Here is a 22,932-nt window from a genome sequence, read left to right on the forward strand (position 1 = left end):
ACCATAATAGAGGAAAACTTGCAAGTTAATTATGTTATACATTTTTTACAAAATCACAATGAAATGAGAGTAATAACTAGTTAGTCTCTTGAATAACTAGTTGACTACTTCCAGTTAAGGTGTCCTCAAGACAAGGTTAATCAAAAGGGCATGGAATCTGGGTGTGGTGGCACATTCTTGTAATTCTAGGAACTCAATAGGCCCTGTGTCAACATAAAACTTAAAAAGGTTTGGGGTAATAGCTCAGTGGCAAAGTACTCTGGGGTTCAATTGTCAGTACCAACAAAACAAAAACAAACAAACAAACAAACCCACAACAAAAACAGAATTGGCATAAAACCAGAATTCTCAATTATTTTCAAACATTGACTCTTTTATGAAATACTGCTCAGTATTTCAGAAAGTTTTATCATAACTGTGAAGTAGCACTTTTAAGATAGTAGTTATAAAATAATTATGTTGTAACTGTTTGTCTTTTGTCTTACCCCAGACTGTAAACTTCTGAACAGTAACTATTTCAACCAATAACCTTCAAACTCAACATGGCCTCTGACATACAGGAGATACTCAAAAGAATATGAGATAAATATTTAAAATAGCATCAGTGAAGATATTTTTCATACTCATCAAAATCCCTGAAGGAAAACTCAAACTTACCTCCTATGTCTGGACGAAGTTTATTGTCATAGCCCTGAAGCAATGAGTTGAGAATCTGTGTGATATCTCCTTCATGAATTTTTGGTGCCAAGACCCATGTTTTGTTCACTGTTAAATCTTCATCATCTTCGTCATCTGCTTTATCAACACTAAATAATTAAAAAAAAATTGAGGTGATAGAAATTTTAATCAAAAAACTAGTGCCTTTATCTTATGAGGTATCTGATATAATAATATTTGAAAATTAAGAATTTGGTGCCAAAAATATAATGTGCAATATTGATTTCAATGTTAAAGTGAATCTTTACTCTCACATTGCTATTAAAAGTCACAAAAACTACAGGCTAAAAATATGAATGGTGTCCCCTAGATTTGTGTAGTACCCTTAAACTACCAAACCCTAAAACAAAAAGTAAAAATTAGTGGAAAGGTCATAATAGCCTAGTAGAATATATAAAAATGCATTTATATAAAAGAATAAGGGGGCCGGGTGCGGTGGCCTGTAATCCCAACAACTCAGGAGGCTGAGGCAGGAGGATCATGAGTTCAAAGCCAGCCTCAGCAAAAGTAAGGTTCTAAGCAACTCAGTGAGATCCTGTCTCCAAATAAAATATAAAATAGGACTGGGATGTGGTTTACTGGTTGAATGCCTCTGAGTTCAATCCCCGGTACACAAACACACACACACACACACACACACACACACACACACACACACATATTAAGGAAAGATACAGGAAGAAATATTTGAAGGAAAAAAAAAAACTAGAAGCATTATACACTCTCATGTTCCTGTTCTTTCAGTTTAAATGGGGAAAAAAAACAGAATATCTTATTCCAAGAATTTTGTCAAAGATTACATGATCATCAAATCACGAGTGAATGACTCATCCTCTGCACATATTCTTTTAAAGGACAGGAAGAATATATTTATCAAATTATAAGATTAGAAGAAAGGACCAAGAGATCCAATTACCCCCTGCCTTTATTTTGTATATGAGAAAACTGAAGATGAAAGGACAAATCTAAAACTGAGAAAAAAAAAAAAACTGATCCCCCAGCTAATAGTCCCTGCCGCACCTGTGTACTTATCAAGTGTAAAGATTGAGCTTATTCCAACTTGTGGTACAAATACGCAGTCATGTAGATATTTATCTAGGAGTCATCAAATATAACAATTTTTTTTTATTACACAGGAGTAACCTTGCCCTTATTTAAGAAATATTATCCTAGACTTAGAATATACCCTCTTTTAGTAAATCTCTAGTGTTCCAGTGAAAAGGGCCCAAAAGACTAAATGTGAACATTGGGAGAATCAAATAAATCTGTATTCCACTAGGTTGTTTACATATATTTCATAAATATATTCAAGAATATTCCAGGAGTAGATATCCAACCCTTTTCTTAATGTGTTTAGTTGGTCTTCTACACCCTCCATTCAGATCTCTTCTGATTTAGACCTACACATCTTAGAAAATGCAGCCCCATCTCCTTTGATCCTTACTAGGTATTGCCATCGTTTGGATCTTAAATGTCCCCTAAAGGTCTATGTGTTAAGGTTTGGTCCTCAGCCTGTGGCACTAGCGGCAGGTGGTGGAAAATTTAAAAGGTACGGCCTGGTGGGAGAATATTTAGGATACTGGAAACATGCCCTTGAAGGGAATGGTGGGACTCCATTGCCTTCTTCCTCTCTCTTTGCTTCCAGGATGCCACGGGGCAAGTAGCTTGCTGCCGTGCCACTAGTCCAAAAGTAATGAGGTCAGCTGACCCTGGGCTGAAACTTCCCACACTGTGAGCCCAGTCAACCTTTTCTGTGTGTAAGCTGATTATCTCAGATATTTGTTAAGTTTGAAAAGCTGTCTAACCCAGGTATTAACAAAATAATGAAAACATAATTTTAAAGAATTTACTCTCATTTCATCTTTGCAATAATTCTGTAATTATTATCAACAGATAAGGGTATGTCTAATTTTTCTCCATGTCAGTCCTCTCATTCCTGTCCGGGAATTATACTTCTCACTTCTCACACCACTAAATTCTAACTTGGTCATAATACTTATAATGCTCTTTTCTGCAGGATTGTACATCCTTGACCTGTTGAATTCAGCTGTTACTGGGATAAACTTTGGCTTCCGGAAAATAAGTGACACATGTCACTACCAAGCAGAAGGTTTAGTGTTATTGCAGTTGATGGTGTCTCTTTTGTCTTTTTGCCAAAAGACCAATAGTGCTGAAAGTTTACTCAATTATTTTACTTTTAGAGTGAGGGTGACATGAACAGGACCACAGGTGAATCACAGTGGACATATAGCCTGAATGAGAAATAAATATTGATGGTTATAAGCCTCTGAGGCTTGAGACTTGTTTGTTACCACAGCTTAACAGCTTCTCTTATGGTCCCTTGTATTTTCATTTAGTGATTGAGAAAACCAAACAACAGATGTTAACTAACACATACCTCTATTCAACTACACCAAAATTTCATCAGTTCCCCTGACCAATGCTACATGAATTGAACATGAATTGTAAAACCTCTCCTAAGATATAATTCCAGTAAAGAGGATGTACATATTATCCAAACACAGGAAAGCTCCCTGGTACCCCCTGAGGCTAACTATCAAGGGTATGTGCCTTTCATATGATTACATTTCATAGCTTTACAGATAAGGAAACAATCTATGAGAAATTATTCAACTTGAACAAAGAAAGTAACTTTGCTAATATAGCAGGTCTAATACTCTGAAACCTGCCATACACAATGGCAATGGAATACTATTTATTTTGTTTTTGTTGTTGTGGGTTCTACTCAGTTGTACATGGCAGCAAAATGCATTTCAATTCATCGTACACAGATGGAGGGCAATATTTCAATTCTCTGGTTGTACACAGTATAGAGACTCATGATTCACAAAATCATGCATATACTAGGGTAATGGTGTCCATTTCATCCCACCATCTTTTCTACCCCCCAAAATCGTCCCCACTCTCCCCTTTGCCCAGTCCAAAATTCCTCCATTTTTCCCATGCCCTTCCCATCATAAATCAGCATCCACTAATCAGAGAAAACATTCAGCCTTTACTTTTTTGGGAATTGTCTTGCTTCACTTAGCATAATAGTCTCCAATTCCATCCATTTATCTGCAAATGCCATAATTTTATTCTCTTTTAATGCTGAGTAATATTCCATTGTATATATATATATACCACAGTTTCTTTATACATTCCTCTGTTGATAGGCATCTAAGTTGGTACCACAGTGTAGCTATTGTGAATTCAGCTACTATTTCAATATGAGGAATATTTATAAATGATCCTGAAGACATTGACCTCACTCTTCTAAGGATGCACTAACTGTTACAAACAGAATAAAGATCAACTTTTATTTCATATTTAGTTAAGACTTTCTTAAGTTTTCTCTTACAGGAATTATTTTGATATATTTAGCTTGGTGAAGTATATCTTCTTCAAAAATTTCACATTATTTTTCCTACATAAAAACAGTCAATGTATGTATGTATGTATGTACAAATAAAGCAGTAAATGTATTTATATATATGCATATATTTATACATATATATTTATAGTATATTAAACAAAAACAGTGAAAATCTGAACTATTAAGAATCTCTGGTGGTGTGTTTTCTTAATTAGTTAGCTTTTTTGGCAATAACCCAAATTTTAGGTTTCCCTTCAGCCCTGAATCATATTATAGAATGAAATATCTAATAGATATAGGGAGGTCATGGAATTTATAAAAAGTTGATTTTTTTTTCTTGAAACAACATTATATTAAAATGAAAATTTCAAGGGAAAATTTTTTTTCTATTTTGTACAGTAGCAATATAACAAACCATAAGTTCATAGTGATTTATATTCTCCTTTCCCAGATAGCACAGATGTAATGAAAACCATTACTAATAATATCACAAAGCCACATTTTCTCATTTTTGCCAATAACAGAAAAAAATTTTATCAATTAATTTGTCCACAATTTTCCTGTAAGCTATCAAAATTAACTTCAGAATTCTTAATTACTTTATTATTATTATTATTATTGATATTATTGTGGTTAAATAGTACTTTTAATTTTTTTCTGAAGTTATAGATGGATAGATGCCTTTATTTTATTTGTTTATTTTTATGTGATGCTGAAGATTGAACCCAGTGCCTCACACATGCTAGGCAAGTGCTCTGCCACTGAACTACAATCCCAGCCTAGTACTTTTAAATTTTAAAACAGTTGTTATAGCACACCTGATACCTTGATCTCTGTTACAGGGCTGGGAAGTTTTTATAACTTTTACAAATTTTGTATAACTATTCATTTGGATAATTATTTGTTTCATAAATATGATTTTCAACTTATTTTAAATAAATTAGTATTATTTCTACTTAAATGGAAATACTTTTAGAATCCTGGTAATGTAAATTTAAAAATTGTTTCCTATATTGATTGATGTCTTCACTGTTATGAGCAATTGTGTGTCTATAATATACCATTAGTTACCTATTATGTTTTAAGAACTGTGTACATTTTTTCACACATTATGATATTTAATCCACAATAATTTCATGAAATAAATATTTATGTACTTATTTTTTAATACCTTTATTTCATTTGTTTATTTTTATCTGATGCCCGGGATGGAACCTAGTGCCTCACACATGCCAGGCAAGCACTCTACCACTGATCCACAACCCTGGCCCTTATACTTATTTTACAGATTAAAAAAATAACAATCTTCAGGGCACACAGTTATTTAATGATACAATCAAGATTTAAAACAAGATTGCTTTAATTTGAAGACATGTTTCTCTTCCCTTTGAAGTTTCACTGCATCATCTCATGTTATCTTTATTGAAAAATACAGGGGGTTGGGTTTTGTATTTCCTAATTCAAAAGAACACAGAAATTGTTATGGTATGTAATTGGGAATTACTTGGATTGTGTGTGGCTAGAATGCTTAGTCTCTCAGCCGTTGTGTTCTGGGAAGCTAAATAATCCTCTCAATGAATCACACTTCTGATGAAGATGACTTTCTAATGTGCTCAGTCTCTGACCCAGTGTTTTAATTCACTTGTGGAGGAATTACCATGTATTAAAAATGCATGAAGTGCTGGGAATACAAAGGCAAATAACACTTTATTCCTAACTTAGATGATCATATTTTCTATTAAAGGAAAATATTACTCAAATAATAGAGAAAACATTACATACAATAATGTTTATAACAGTTTAATGTGATAGCACAATTTTAAAACAATAAGAGTATGGTTTCAACAAATGACACACTCACATAATAGAATGCATCCATCCACTCAATTGATGGTAAAAGCCTCTAAAAACATGAAATTATGTTCATAATTCAATATTGCATGAAAATAACAAAAATAATCTCTTTCCTTCATCTATGTAAAATAATTTAAAATGCTTGATGTGAAAACACTATAATGTACACACTTAATATTCTACATGAGTGGCATTATGAAAAATTTATTTTTTTCTGTATGTTAATAGTAACCAACAATTTTCCTGGATACATTTTGTAATATAAATACACAAAAAAAGAGTTAATTTGTCAGGAATGCCTACCTTAAAATGAATTGCTGCTTTTTGTATACCAGAAAGTGCTCTGAAATAAATATCTAATCATACAAAATAAATAATTAAATAGAGACTTTAATGGAGAGAGGCAGGGCATTATTCTCTGTCAAGAAAATTATCATGGCAGCCCTGAAAATTTGCCATTCAGTTCTCTGGACTGGGAACATTAGCTGCCCTGCCAGCCTGGCTGCCAGGGCTCAGGATTGGCAGTCTGTGCAGACCCAAGCTGCCCCAGGCTGCTTTCAGGCAATAACTGAATGTGGAGGGAGCAGTAGGGCAGATCCATTCCTGCCTCAATAAGGGTTACTCTAAAAGGATACTTGCCTTGGAGGAACCCCACTGGCCTGGCAAGACTTTCTTAGAAGCTCGCTGCACTCTGAGACTCTTTTGACTCAAACTCCTTCTCCACCCTCTACTTTCATAGATGTCAGACATGCATATTACCAAAACTTCTCTTCTCTCAAGCCTACTCACAATTCTTCCTCCTATGATTCCTAGACAATTTTTTAAAAATTTCTCTTGCATGTCTAATTTCATATTGGCATCAGCTTCTTAAAGGTCTCTGCTTGTACATTCTGCAATTATAACTTGCAACTACTTATTAAAGAAAGTTTTGAGTCATATAAATTGTTTACTTATTTTACTCTAAAACTGTATATATGTATATGTGTGTGTGTATATATATATATTCGGATGATATAAGAAACTATTGCATGTGAAAGTTGTTTTTTTGGGGGGGAGGGTTGTTGGTACCAGGGATGCTTAACCACTGAGCCACTTCCACAACCTTTGTCTTTTTATTTGTTTGTTTGTTTGTTTATTGAGACAGGGTCTCCCTAAATTTATTAGGCCCTTGCTAAGTTGCTGAGGCTGACCTTGAACTTACACTCCTCCTGCCTCAGCCTCTGGGATGAGGCACTGGGATATAAAAAGTGCTTTAATGACTGTTTTAACTTTTATGTAACAAATAAGAGTTTTTTAATTAATAGCTAAGAGACTATTTAAGTAAAGACAAAATAAGAAGAGGACTAAGCCATACATACATGAATAGAAACCATCTTTTCCACTAGAGGGAAAATATGTCTAAAGCAGGTCAATCAATTCATATAGACCATTTTTCATGAAAAGATAAATATTCACTGAAGTTTTGCCCAATCAGTCCTAATTTACAACTGATGTCCTGGAATAGTTTTTAATAGTACCTTCTCACCAAAAATGACCTACTTTGAATGAAAGATTATGCAGTCACCCTGTATATAGTTCACATAAAAGTAACTGCAAACATTCTGTTTCTGACACTTGAGGGAGCCTCTTCCATTAATCTGGTAATAAAGCAGTGATGAAACCAAGAGTAGCTTAATGAATTGCCTAAGGAATATGACTAAAGCCTGAAGGAATATTGATAAAAATTTTTCCTCCAAAGTTTGAGCAAACATCTTATAATTGCAAGTTAAATGCACTGGAGGATGATTTATATATTTCTTTGAAAAAAGAAACAATTGCTGCTCCTTTTACTAAGTAGATACATTGTTTTTAAAAAGGATTGAGAAAAATATAATAAAGGCTTTGTGATTTTTACTCACATTTTGACATTTTTATATTAATTGATTCTTAAATCATCATGGTGAAAAATTCTTCCATGCTATTAAAAAGAAAATATCAAATTTGTTTTTAACATTATTATTCTTTGAAGTTACCCTAGTTTTATTCTCTAAAAAATCTATTAATAAATATTAACAACAAGTTAATCAGTTAACTCAGTACTGGCATACTAACTAAATACACTTGAATAAGGAATCTGAGGTTTGCCATTTTACACTTAGAAAATGAATAAATATAGACACAGAAATCATGATTACCACTATCACTCTTATATTAATACCATCGAAAACAATTAGTTAACTAGGACATTTTGCTTGTACTGTCACTTTAATATTAATAGACAATTAACTAGAATGCTTTGTTTTCATCATTAGGGTTTGTTACTCACTTGAGTAAAATCACACATAAGAGGTTATACTGGGGGAAAAAGTATGTATACAATCTCAAATTTGATATTTTCTATAGGCTTTAAATTGTTAACCCTCCCAGTAAGCATCTTTAGGAACATACAATGTTCTAAGTGCTCACATGATTAGAAACTGTTGTGTACTACTGCTTACATGAAAAAAGAAAAAAATGGAGACTGGAATTCTGAAAAGATAAATGATTTCATTAAGATCTCACAACTACTTAATGACAAAATAAATTCCAAATAATTATCATATCACATATAAAATGAGTATAATTAAGTAATTCAGGTGTATCAATGATCATACTTATCAGGTCCTTTACTAGTTACTTAGAAGAATATCTTCTAGTTAAATGTGATGGTAGGTTGTGGCAGAAAGAGGTTACTATGCAATATTTTAGGAACTCCAAAACAGTAGATTATGCAATAATCAACTATTTATGAACCCAACACCCAGTTCAAAGAGTAAAACCTCTCTTTCCAATGATTATAACTGTTGTAATGAATGCAGTATAGTATTATAGTAAATTTAATCATTAGTATGAATAGCTAATTACTATATTTTTTATTTACATATGGATCCCTAAATGACACAAATATACAAATAACTAGTAAATTATTAAAGTATAGTCACATAATTCATTTTTCCTATTTAATGGCTGTGAAATAGTACCTAACTTTTATTTCATCATATTTTCTTGATTGTTAGTAAAATAGAATATAGATAATAATCTGTGAGTACAGTAGAATAATGCTAATTTGTATGTATTGGCCATTGGACCTTGTGAAATTTATATTCCAGTTAGTTTTAAAAAAAAATTTCATTAAATTTTATTCAACTTCATTTGAAAAATATTTAGTAGGTGATTATTGTGTACCAAGAATCTTCCTGGATATTGAGGAAACAAAAGTGAATAATCCCCAGAGATAGAAGATAGATAGAAGATAGAAAGCATATAGATAGAAGATGGAAGCTTAAATTTTGTATTAATAATAATCATTTAATGATAGTGTGATAACATGTGATAACTCTATAAATATCTTTGAGACAGTTTTATCATTCAACTTTTAGAGGTTAGAGCTTTGTGAGTCCTTAGATGGTGAACAAATATTAGAAAGCTTTTGTAACAGGTAATTTAGGACTTCATTCTGAAAATGGTAGACATGCTATCATTCCTTTCTCAGAAATCAACCAAAAGTAGCAAAGAGAGAAGTAAATAAAGTCTTAACCACCATTAATGATAAACCAGAAAAATGCTAAAATCCAAATCGTAAAATTAAAGAGATGGCTATTAGATATCTGAGGGGGCCAGAAGAATGGTCCTTTCTGAAGTTAGGGGCATACTTTTAAAGCAAATTAAAAAAAAAAAGATGCATGTTCTGCAGATGTGGGCCTTTTCTAAAACTGGCTTGCTAAAAACAAAACAAAGTGAAATGAAAGCCTAGGTCAATTTGCTGAGACTGAAGGAGGAATAACACAGAATAATACATCTATATATGTGTTTTTTTTAAATTGAAGGAGAATAGAGTTTCTGCAATTTCAGAGAGTCCTATGGCTCTCTATCTTGGCTGCCTGAACATTATAGTGATGTGGAAAGTTTGTGAGTGTGTGATAATTAATAAACAAAGTGAAATGTTTTTTAAAAAGGCAATTGTTAACTTGAAAGAATATTTTAAATTTAAAAACTTAACTTCCTACATTACACAAACTTATACCTCTGACTATATGGATATAGCCATAATTAATGTAAACATCAAATATGGCTTGATCAGTATCATATTGTCTATCTTCAGACAGACATCTCTGGTTTCAGAAAGTATTGCTGAAAATACCTCCAAGTTAATCTTATATGATCATTTAAAACGAAACCAATAGATAAAATCATGTTCTGAGCAAAAGAAGGGCCAAAATTATTTTCTTCTCCAGGTTCCAGTTCCCTTGTCACAAATGGCTAGTTTTATAGACACTTGTGTGTATAATTTCCTATTTTGCTTTAATTTGAATTCATCTAAAAAGAACCCACATGGATGTGCCCTGTTGGTAGCCCAGGGATCTATATCTCAGGCTAAGTTGTTTAGAATAAGGTAGACACATTACCCCTCTAAGTGAGGCAGTCATTCACTTCTGCCCTTGGGGAATTTTATCTAATGTTTGCAGAAATTGCTAGTTTGTAGTGCAGTTCAGTTAAAGGCTTAGCCCAAGAAGGAAAATGCAGGGATTTCTGCTACCTGAACCTCAGGACTTTCCTGTTCTCAATTTTTCTGATGTTTGGTTGATCAATTCTTCACTGGAGCTCAGGTGATACCCTGTAGTCTGTCATTCATGTATTTGTTTAGTTAGCTTGCTTAAGCACAGTTTTTTTTTAATATATAAAACCACATTTAAAAAAATATTTAATTGATTTTAGGATAAAAAGAATCTTCTATTACAAAAGATCTTGATAAACAGAGTTTAAAAAGAGGGAGATATATGTTCTTTGCTTCGTTTTATATTGATAGGGAAGAGGCAAGATGACCAGGAGAAAGAGTATGCCTCCTATTCTCCATTTACTGTCTAAATTTAACATATGGTGGGGTAGCCAGAGGTAAAGCTTATTACATGCAGTGTTCCTTAGCAGAAAGTACCCTTGTCTACCAACAAACAACATTTTAAAGTAGTAGGTTTTATTAACTGAAAATATAGTCTAGCAAGAACACTTTTGCTATTTTCAATTTACATAAAAGCTCATAAAGTCATAGCTGAACACTGAAAGAATGCTTGGTCTTAGTATGCTCAACTGAATTAAGCTCAGGATGGCCAATATTTTTAATGCAGTAATTATTAGGTATCTGAATTTATTTTATTACACCACATACCTCCTTTCCTTATTATCTGAACTTGGAAACATTTTTAACTAAGATTTTGTAAGTCAAATAAATTAATTAGACATTATTTTAAACAATCATTTTCCAAGTTTGTGATGAGGCTGAATATGAAAATGATGACAGAGGAAGAATGATGGTACAGGATCACCTGGTTCATCTTTTCAGTTCCAGTGTAGCCACCATGATGTCATTATTTTGAATAATTTTGCAACCATCTACTGCTGCCCTTTGCATTCTTTAATATAGTTGCCTTTTCACTTTTCATTAATTATAAATTCATTATAGCTCATTATTTCTCAGCTAAATTTTAAATATTCTTTACGAAGTAGTATGAATAAAAGGATTGTGATGTTCTCCTAATAATACATAACAATATGTATAATGCGAAATGTTTTAAACCGATTGCAAAAGTTACTATTTAGTAGTTCAATGCAATGATTCTAAATTTCACACATTCACACACACAAAAAGACAAATGCACACATACACCCTCTCATTGTCAGTTATTTCTTATCTTCCTATTCTTTTCTTCCATCTTTCCTTCTTCCTCCCCTACTTCCTTCTTTCTTCTCATTCTCTCTTTGACTCTTCTGCTCTGTATCTCATATAAGCAATTATGACTGTGATCCCAAATTGTAGAGTTTGGGACCATTGAGTAGAAATGACAGTTTCACTAGCATTTTTTTTTAAATATCAGTAACTCTAACCTATTTTGTGTTGTCTAGATATACTGTAATCTTATTAGTTTGTTTTCAAAAACCACAAAAATAACTTTAAAAACTACAAAAGTTTTACAAACTTTCCAATTGGGCAATATTTCTACTAGAGGATTTGACCTTCAAAATGACTTGTAATCATGATCATTATTTTCTTAATTGAACTATCATTGGAATCTATTGTACAAGTAGTGATATAATTCAATTTTAATAAGAAATACCAAAAAGAAAATGAAAATTTAATTCCATATTTGGTAAAATATTGATGTATGGTAGAAAAATATTGATGGTAGGAAAGATAAGACTCTAAACAACATAATGGAAATCCAATAGGTTTCCTAGTGCCTTCTGAGCATTCATGAAATATTTAAACATCTATCAGAAGTAGCATTAGAAAAATTTTGTTTTGATTCCATTTGAAATACTTGGGGAAGATACTTAGTGGAAGATGATGATAAGCATGGAATGAAAAAAAATGGTCAGAATTATATAATACAGGGGAAACGTAGCTGACAGGGAGAAATGAGTTTATAGTTTCTTCATATATGACTCCTAAGCTAGAAAACCAAGTTGGTCCTCCTTTGTTCAACTGAATTAAGCTCAGGATAGCCAATATTTTAAATTTAATGATTATTCAGAATATGAACTATTTGTAAATTAATTTCTTATACAAAGAAACAAATAATATATCCTACCAGGGTTAAGTCAATTTTTAAAATTTTCCGCTCTGTCAATGTACAGTAAGATTTCAGTAGTTTAGATATATTACTAAATCATCTGTGAAGATGATGTTTGGCTAAATCTATTGAACTGGAAAACAATTTTGTCTAGTTCAACTTGCTTAATGTGGTCCAGGCATGCATTCATCAAGTAGGAGCTAAATGTGGAATTTCTGACCTTGCTCATACTAAAATTTGTTTAAAATGAAAGAAATTCACTTTCACAATAACCTTAAAAAGTAAGCATTTTCCTAGCATTCTCAACATATTGTGTTAGTTCTCATCATGATCCATGAGTATGGGAATTTCTCTTTCTTTTTTTTTTTTCTGATGCAATGTCAGTACTTAGAAAAATGTCTAGCGCAAAATGAGCACACAATTGTTTGTTGCATGAATGAGTAAATAAACAAGTATCCTATAAATTTTATAAATGAAGATAACTGAGTTTCTGAGAGGTTTAAGTAACTTGCCCAAATTCTTACTTCTAGTTCATTGGCACAGGTAGTATAAACTAAGAATATTGATCATATTGCCTCTTAGTTAACTATTTATTTATTTATTTATTTATTTATGAACCCCATAAGCTCTAAGCAACTATAAGAAAGGGCCTAGGGCATTCAATATGACATCACTGGCATCTGGCCCAAAGTCCAACACACTCTAAGGGTCTAATAATTATTTTAAAAATTACAGTATAGGTGAATGGATGGAAAGGATGTGAGAACTCAGGGTAAAATTCAGGTGAATTTAAAACATTTTCAATTATATCTATTGGGCATATTAGGAGAATTATGATAGCTAATCTTACATGTTTTTTAAATTTCTGATAATAGTACTAATCCATTTTAATGTATAGAAATCTATTTTAGGATCAAAGTTACTAGTTGATTTATAAATAAACAATTAAATTATTCATCAAGTTGTATGGAAATGCTGATTAATTCAGAAGAAATCAAAATAATGTTCCTAACTCACATAGTATAATTAAGAACAAACTATAATAAAGTGTAAAACAATTACAGAAGATATTGAAAATGCTTTTTTGACCTTTGAGGTGAGGGGACCATTAGTGGTAATCGGTAACCAACTTAGGAACAGAATAAAAAATTAAAAGAATTCATGAATGGCATAGATCACTTTATTCAATGCTAGAGACAAAACATCAGCTGACATATATTTACAATGTAGCTAATATACAATAATTCAGAGGGCAAAAAGCAAAAAAATATATTAAAATTTGCTAACACTGCAAGAGAAAGTAAATTTAAAATGTAAAATTTTAGCGATATGGACAATTATTAATAAATTCATTACATCAAGTAGTGATAATAATATGGATAAATGGCATATGTTATAACCATCAACAGAATGTGAGATTGGCATTATGATAAATAATTTGACAATATTGATACATATATTGAAATAAAAGGCATGGATAGACACACATGAAATGTTTAAAATAGACAAAATGCAAGTGAGATAATTTATTATGGAATGATTTCATAAATTATACCTCTAAAATGCAGAATGCTGCACTATCATTAAAAACAAGATAAAATAGGTTTACTGATCTAGAAAGGTAGATAGGTACCTATAATTTTATTACAGAATGTTTCATTAATTTCAAAAGGATTTGGGGCAATTCCTAAGCCTAATGGAACATAGTTTATCAATTTGCACACAAGAATATGAAATTCTAATCATTAATAAGAAGGGAGAGTGTAATAACAAAGTAGTTTTTAAATTAGTAGATACAGTAGCATATATTTAGATTGTAAAAAAGAATTTTAAAATGTTTTCTAAATGTTTTTGGTTATACAGTTGAAACTTTTGTAGTTTAATGATTGATCCTTAGGATAACAACAAATACTACTAATAAAACAATGTTCTTTGCCAACCTTTGAACTTTTGTTTTTGTTTTATTTACTTTGTTTGGCAGGTCAACTGTGCTATTTAAAATAGAGTGTAGAAAACTACAAACCATATATTCCATGACTAGTCTTCAGAGATGTGATAAATATCCAGAGATAATAAATGTTCTTTTGGAATGACTTCTATGTGGATATTTTTTGAAAGAAGAGAAAGAAAACAATATCATTATAGTATATTTTTAAAATCCTCTGTTTCCTGGTTTTTTTCTTTTTTTTTCTTTTCTTTTTTTAGGTTGTATCCATAAAGCCTACTAGCACATAGATTAGATTAAGAAATGATTCAACCTTTCATGATATTCACATTTTGTAAATCTCTGATGCATTTATTCATCGGATAAATGTTTTAAATCTGCTAAAATTTTGCAAAATGAAATCATCATATTGAGACTTTAAGTTATAAAATACATAACAAAACCTTAAAAGTGAAAAAGATGGAAATTAATACCTCTGAATATAGAAGCATATGTATTTTTTCTTCTCTCAGAATCTTAAAATCAGACTGAAACATAAGAGAGTCTTGAATCATCCACTTTAAAAACAAGAAAATAAAAATAAGGACAAAAGAAACAACCAACCTTTTCTTCTAATCTATTTGAGTTATGAATTTAAGGTTTTAAAAAAATAATTAGTAAATAAATGCCAGAAGAAAACATATATTCATAAGCCACATTTACCTAATAAAAAAATAGATTATAGAATACAGAGATATGAGTAGCACTGAAATCCAATCCAGCCAATATGGCTACTATTTTGCTAATCAGAAGGCCAAATTGTGTAATAGGTACTCCTTACTCAAAACATTGTGAAATATGCTCGAAAATAATTTTTATACTGGCATATACATATATAATTTGTATACTAGCATATACATCAAGGATGACTGAGAGGTGAATGTGTTTCTGTACTCAGGCAATTCACATATTGTATAATTATAAGTGATAGTCCTAGAAATCTACTCAAAGATTAACTTGGAGATCAGAATCTTCCATTCTAGAGTTTGTTTGATTGTTTGTTTGTTTTTGCTATTCTGGGTATCATACACAGGGTCTTACATGGTCTAGGCAAGTGCTTTACCACTGGGCTACATGCACAAATCCCATTCTAGCAGTCTTAATGTTATCTGGAGAACCAAATCACACTAACATTAAAATGTTTGTATTAAACCAAATATATCCTAATAATAGATTTTCTAATCTTCCCACTCTATCTATAGGTTGAAGAGCAGGAACTATCTAGTTTAATTGCATATCTCTATGGCTTAGCATAGTCTCCATTACTTTGTCATTTGATGCTTATCCAAAAATAAAGAGAAATGTTAAATTTTAGAGTTAAATGTTTTCTGGGAGAAAAGGATTCCCATGGTTCAGAATTTCACGATTACACTAAATTATATAGCCTTTAGTAAGATGTCACTATTTTAATGCCACAGAATAGATGACCAGAGAACAAAGCTTTCAAAAAACTATCAAACTCTGAAACCAGACCAGGGGTCACAGTTATATTACCTGTCTCTCTACACCCTTCACTAACAGTGACCTGAACTTGTGCATGTGACAACTGACAGCATACAATCTTTTTTCAGAGTTGCATTGATTGCAGCCTCCTTAGTATTCTCACGGCACCTCATCTAGAATTCTCAGTAGCACTTACATTTCACCTCTTTTCTTATTTCTATTAATAAGTCATCTCAACCTAAACTACCAGAATTAAGTTCACCAGAAACAAGGCCTCAGATTTCTCTGTCCTGTGCATCTCACATAAGTTGTATATATATCCTCTTCGGACTACAGAAACACAAAGGGCGAGGACTTTATCTTGCTTAACATTTTATCTGCAGGTCCTAAGAACCTTATTACATAAAAACTGCTGGGTAAATAGTTGCTGAATAAATGGCAAATTTTAAATGTATGTTTACAGAATTCATTAGCAGCTAAGACTATTTTCTGAAACACAAGACTTGATTTTCCAAACTATTTTAATACTGAGACAATTCAATTCTCAGATGTTTAAAAATAGAAAGAAAATCATAAATTTATCTGCCTCCTACAGAGTACAAGAAACCGCTAACAGGCTTCTGTTTGAATAAACCTAGTGATTAGGCATCCATTATCTTGTTAAAGGACCTCTATGTGGCATGAAAATCTGCCTTCAAGTAACATTCACTGCTTGGTTATGGTATGACTGTACAAATATGCATAATAAATTCAACTGTGATTTTATGTAACATCCTTTAAAATAAAGTAGCCATTCCTCAACAAAACTTACTTACACATAAAAAAATTCTTGCTTTTAATTCTTTATACTATAATCTTATTTTATTGATCCAACTTTTTTTTCTTAAAATAATTTTTCTAGAAATGTACATGATATCCAAGAAAGTAAATGTATATGTAGAGTAGATTTTTCTACCTACTCTGCCTCTATCAATGAAAGGATAATTACATTATCTTTCCTTCCTTTTCCAGTCCTTCCCAGAATGGTTCTCCTCTCCCTTACCCTTCTCTCCTATGTCTCTTCTTTTCTCTTTCCTTCTCTTCCTTTTCCTTCCCCTTCATCCACAGTCAGCCTACTTGCTTTGATTTATATTGTATTTGTAATCTGAGTGGTTTGACCTTTAAAAATTCAGGCTTTGGACATCGAATACTTGTATTTGAGATTTGAATCCAACACTTATCACCAAAATGAGTATTAAGTTTTCAAAAAAATCTCTGCCTGTTTTTCCATGTGTAAAATGGGCAAGTAACAGTATCTGGACTTTATTCTCCCTTCCTGTTTAACTGGAAATTTGATTAAATGTCATAATCTAGGCTGGATATTTGTCATAAGAATTTGGGAGACATTTTCCCAATAGTCTTCTAGTACAGCTGATGAGAAATCTTATGGCTCTTCAATTCTCTTTTCTTAGCCATGATTTGTTCTCAGCATCTTCTAGCCTCAAGAATTTAAATCCTCGAGCTATGTCTACATATTTTGACTAAAAGTTGTTTTCTTTTGATTAAAACCATACTTCTAGATCTTAGCAGATAGATAGGCGCCCTATGGGTAGTGCTCCTGTGTACTCTTTTCACTGTAAGCTTAGCATATTGCACTAGGTTCCACACACAGCAGGTATTCAATAAACATTTGTTGAATACATGAATGAGTGATCTCTCCCAAACTTAAGGGTATTAAATTGCACACAAGGATTTAAGGATTTCATTCTACTGGACTTAAAATTACTTTAACAAAGATCAATACTACTGTGAGTTTACACAATATATGCTATTCTGCCTTTTTCAGACAAAGCAGTAAGTGATAGGTTCTTTTTTTTAATATTTATTATTTTTTAGTTGTAGTTGGACACAATATCTTTATTTTATTTTTATGTGGTGCTGAGGATCGAACCCAGGGCCTCACACGAGCTAGGCGAGCGCTCTACCGCTGAGCCACAACCCCAGTCCCATTGATAGGCTCTTTGCACAAATTTTCTATTTGGTCTTGAAATAATCTGGAAATATAGATGATTCTCTGCCTCAAGACTTGTCTGAGATTATTCCAATAGGAAATGGTAAAGCTGAAACTAGAATTTAAATTTGATGGTAAAATCCAGACTTTCCACTTGGGGCCTGCTCTACTCCATTTGAGTTCATTCCTCCGCTTGCCTCCTAGCAGTCATTGACTATGAAAAATCACATTTTCTCAATATCTCAAAAGCCACTTTTAAACTTTGTATCCATCCTTGTCTACCCTCTTTGGGCCTCCATCTTCATTCTTGTATCCCAAGGCAATTTTAATCACATTTAAGAAACTATAAAATATTATATTAATCTATTTAGTGTTTGAATGAAATGTCAAGCATTTCCTTTTATTAATTAGTCAAATGTACATTTTATAGTATAGAATGGAATGAACTTGAAGAAAGGTATTTCTTGTTTGGATAATTTAAAAGACTTTACAAACAAGGGACTTGTCAATTATGACATTTGTATTTTATTTTCAAAATTATGTTGTCTCACAGTTCTTTAAATATGTAATTATCATGGAGCAGCGTTTTCTTCTCAAGTTTTCTTGGTTATCTTTAGTATATTAGAAATTTAAACCAAAAATTTAGACATCTAAAGAAAAATCTTTCATTCACTACCACCCCCACAGAAATATTGCTAAAGTATATTTTAAAAGCAATTATATTTGAATATTTTCATCTGGGAGGTTGAATGCTACACTGTATCACTGTATGATTATTGATTCATGGAAAATTTTTATATAAGAACAAGTATTTTCCTTGAGATTGTCTCAAAATAAAACTTGTTGATCAAAGTTGATCATAGCTTACATTTTCGAACACATAAAACCTCAAGGCGCTTTTTAAACTCTTTTTGAAAATCTGCTTATAGCTAGATTTTTTTTCAACATTACAAAGAAGTCAAAGAAAGCTGAGTAAATTTAAACCAACTTGAACAGAAACCATAGGGTCTCCTGGTGAATGTAACACAGGATCCATGACTACAGGTTTTAGCTATAAAAGAAGGATGAGTGTTCACAGTTTACCAATATAAAAATCAATATAATGTTTCTCCTTTATGTTTTTAATGAAAAGTAATAAAGAGAGAAAGTATTAATGGAACATTTTAATGAAGGTGTTAATGAAAACTATTAAGGAGAGATGGTTTTGCATCTGATTAGATATAAGAAACAATAAGGACTGGAGATATGGTTCAGTGGTAGAATGTTTGCCTAGCAGGGAGAAGGCTCTGGATTTTACCTCCAGCACCACCACACAAGAAAGCAGGAAAAAAAAAAAAAGTCAGCTAGGCATGGTGGTATCTGACCATAATCACAGCTACTTGGGAGGTTAAGGCAGGAGGATCCCAAGTTTGAGGTTAACCAAGGCAAATTAGTGAGATATCATCTTGAAATTAAACAAACAAACAAGGACTGGGAATGTGGTTTAGTAATAGAGTGCTTGTCTTGCATGCACATGCAGGAGAATATGGGTTTGATCCCTCAAAACACAACAACAAAGATTAGCCAAGCACAGTGATGCTCCCCTGTAATCTCAGCTACTTGGGAGACTGAGACTAGAGGATCAAAAGTTTAAGATTAGCCTGGGAACCTTAGTGAAATCCAGTCTCAAAATTCAAAAAGCAAACAAAAAGGGTTGGGGATGGACCTCAGTGGTAGAGCCCCCAAGTACCACACACAAATTAGAAAACAGTAGCTTCCAATTTGGCAAATTCAAAAATAGATGATTTGAGATGATTGTGAAGACTCATTTATTTTTTCTATGACATCAAAATACTTACAAACAAAACTACCTGTGGTCAGTTTTGAAAATATCCCTCAGAACAAGAAAGAAAAAGATAAATATGATTGTATGTGGTTAATGCATGTTAACATCAAGTATCTCCAAGTATTAAAAGCATGAAAAGTTCAGCATAACTTTATCTACTTTAAAAATGGAAAGCATAAACTTTCATGAGTCTCTAAGAGCTAATTATAACAACAGATTTGTTTTTTAATGTATATTCATTGAATGGAATAACGCAGTTTATCTCTAGTATTATGATAAAATGAATTGTTTATCAATCAAACTGTATAACAGCCACTCACGCACATGGTAAAAAAAAAGTATATGGGACTCACATTTACAAATTTCCCTTTTGAGAACTACTAAGATAAACTAGTGAAGCAGCCCTTGAGTCATTTGATGTTTCAGTTCAAATCTTACATGCATTGAATGCCAACACTGGAAACATAAATGCCTACTGTTATCCCTCATTTCTTAGATTAAACAACTGAGTCCAGACAGGTTATAGATGCTTGACACACATCATTATGTATTCAGACTGCTAAGCCCGTGCCTTGTCCACTACACCACTGAGTTCTTTAACTCTGAGAAACTGGAGTTTAGGAGCCGGTTGCAATTATTTTAACATAAATATCCTTAAGAACAAAGTATACTATTTAAAGGATTTCTTGAATGGAAAACATGATTTTTTTCCTAAGTGATTTGCCTGTTAGATTGAAAGAGAAAGTTGTCCTTACAACAACAGAAAGAGTATACAGGTTGTTACTTCAGAAAACCACTAGGTAAATTTGCCTTTACTTTTGTAATACTATGAAGATGTGTGTTCTATTTGAATAGCTTCTATAAAATTTTGTAATATAGTCAAAGAAATAAGTCATCATGATGCAACATATATAAGGAATGATTCATTGATGAACATGTTTGGTATATAGAACATTTGACAGTCTAAGGGAAATGTATATATAAACTGAAACTGTGAAATCAGGAAAATACCAAATGACAAAAAAATTTTCCGGTAAAGCTGATATTTCTTATACTTTAATCCAATCTCAATTTTCTGAAAGAAAATGTATTTGTTCTATCTGCTTGTAATGGCAAAAGCAAATACTCCAGCTATACACTAAAATTATAGTAATAATTCATTTTAGTGATGCTACAGTTTTAAAGACATGTTTCTATCTTCATAGTTCCTTAGTCAAGTTCTAAGAGGAATTATATAATACAATAATATAACTTTAAATATATACACTTATTTAAAATAAGTTGCATGATCTTAGTGTTGTGGACTAGACATGTATAGTGCCTATACATTTTTTAATGAATACATTTTAATTCTTTTCACCCTCTATTCTTTCAAATGATCCATATATGACATCTGAGCATTTCATTTTCTTACCAGAATAATTTCAAAGTTTCATTGAAAGCTATTGCCGCCTAATCTTGTTCCTCTTAGGCTGGAGCCTTGTGATTGGTAATGTCATGCACACATACAGCCAAGATACTCATATCACCTTACATTTTGTAATTGCTAGTGGATAGCCAAATAAAATAAAACCCACTCAACTCTGGTTTCAATAAAATATACAGGGTCATTTCTGACTTGAAATTTACACATTTTCAACCTTGATAGAAATTTAAGCCAGATTTATAATCTTATAAAACATTGGTTTATTCCAGAAAGTTACTAAATAATAAGGAAGAAAATCAGTATTAGTATACCGGAAAGAAATGAACAAACAAACCATGCATGCTGTTAAGAAGTTTGTGAGATAGCTCTGTCTTTAAAATGCAGAATCATCCAGAAAGTTCATCAATGGCATTCATTCACTAAATTTAATAGCAAAGTCATTTCTACTCTTCCACACCCCTTCGCAGTAACTGAACCTTTACTAGTTTGTACTGTGCTTGAAGTAAAAAAAAGCAGCAACTGAACTAATCTCAGTGCTTCAGAAATAAGCTAATTTCATGCTGAGAGTGAGCAGATACAATCAGAAGATAAAATGATGGTAAATATTACACATGTTCCCCCAGGAAATGCAATTTCTTTAGAATGATTTCTTTTAAAGAAAGAGAAATACAGGGAAAGAGTTAGATGTCAAAAAAAAATAGTTTTAAGTTTTGAATTTACTTACCAGTTTCCCAAATGCAGGGTCAATAATAAGAACATCAACCTCACCCCTCTACTTTGACTCCACAGAAGAAAAGGGGAGAAGAGAAAAGCTTTCCAAGAACCCATCGGGATCTCTTTTTCTGTTAACACTGCCCAATCTCCGAACCAGGACTTTGCCTCCCACCTCAGCAGCAGCCCAGTGAGTAGGAGCTGGGAGAGTGTGGAATGGCCATACACCTCCTAACCAGGTAGGATGCGACTCCCAGCGGAACTCAGCCGGGAAGCCAATCAAATCCCGAGGATGCTGGCATAAATTATCTTAAAAAGAGTTGGACCAATCAGTGGCCCAGAGGGGCGGAGCTTCCCCTACTAGAAACCGAGCCCAGTAGGGAAAAGGGCTCCGTTTTTCTAAAAGAAAATAAACCTCTACTTCCTCCCAGCCGCAGAGAAACGTTTGAGTGGCCTTGACAGACCTCCTCCCTAAGGAAAGACTGCCTCCCTCTCCCCCGCCGCCCAGTCCCCAGCCTTCCCTCCTGTGGGTTTCAAAGAAAATGCCTCTTTCCCTCTCCTGGGTTTGGCTTCGGAATCTGTTTTCCAAGAGAGATCAGGGGGAAGCAGGCAGCGCCTGTCCCTCCCACCCCCCACCCCCGGGCTAGGGAGAATTCTGTTCATTTTGGTTAATTATCATTTGTTTATTTTGAAGGTGGGGCGTTGCCTCTTTTTTTTTTCTTTTTCTTTTTTCTTTTTTTTTTTTTTTTGCACACCTCCTACCTGACCCAGCGCTCTGCACAAAAGAGCTCTCGGGAGATGCTGAATCTGTAATTGAATGAATGAGTGAGAGGGCTTGTCACATTCCCGGTGACAACGTTTCCTCTCCCCTCCCGGCCACAGGATTTACAGTCAGCTCCTCCCGCCAGGCACCAAAGGATGACACTAATGGCAGGCAAGAAACGATCTCATTTCAAAAACAAAAACAAAACTCTGATTGTGGAAAGGTAGCTTTAGCCTCAGGAGGGTGGTCCTTGTTCTCC

At 32.7% G+C, this 22,932-nt stretch overlaps 1 protein-coding gene across 1 annotated transcript in view; it reads right to left on the reverse strand.

The window, feature by feature from the left end:
* The window catches only part of Gabrg1 (gamma-aminobutyric acid type A receptor subunit gamma1), an 83,443-nt gene extending 61,088 nt beyond the window's left edge, over window positions 1-22,355 (reverse strand). The window contains exons 1-2 of the mRNA XM_005319963.4: window positions 21,924-22,355; window positions 658-806 (exon numbers count right to left, since the gene is read on the reverse strand). Coding sequence (XP_005320020.1) covers window positions 658-806; window positions 21,924-22,027 — 253 coding nt within the window. The 5' untranslated portion in view covers window positions 22,028-22,355. The remainder of the gene's footprint in view (window positions 1-657; window positions 807-21,923) is intronic.
* Between the last annotated feature and the right edge of the window lie 577 nt (window positions 22,356-22,932).

This window comes from Ictidomys tridecemlineatus, chromosome 9, assembly GCF_052094955.1.
Source record: "Ictidomys tridecemlineatus isolate mIctTri1 chromosome 9, mIctTri1.hap1, whole genome shotgun sequence".
Classification (NCBI taxonomy): Eukaryota; Metazoa; Chordata; class Mammalia; order Rodentia; family Sciuridae; genus Ictidomys; species Ictidomys tridecemlineatus.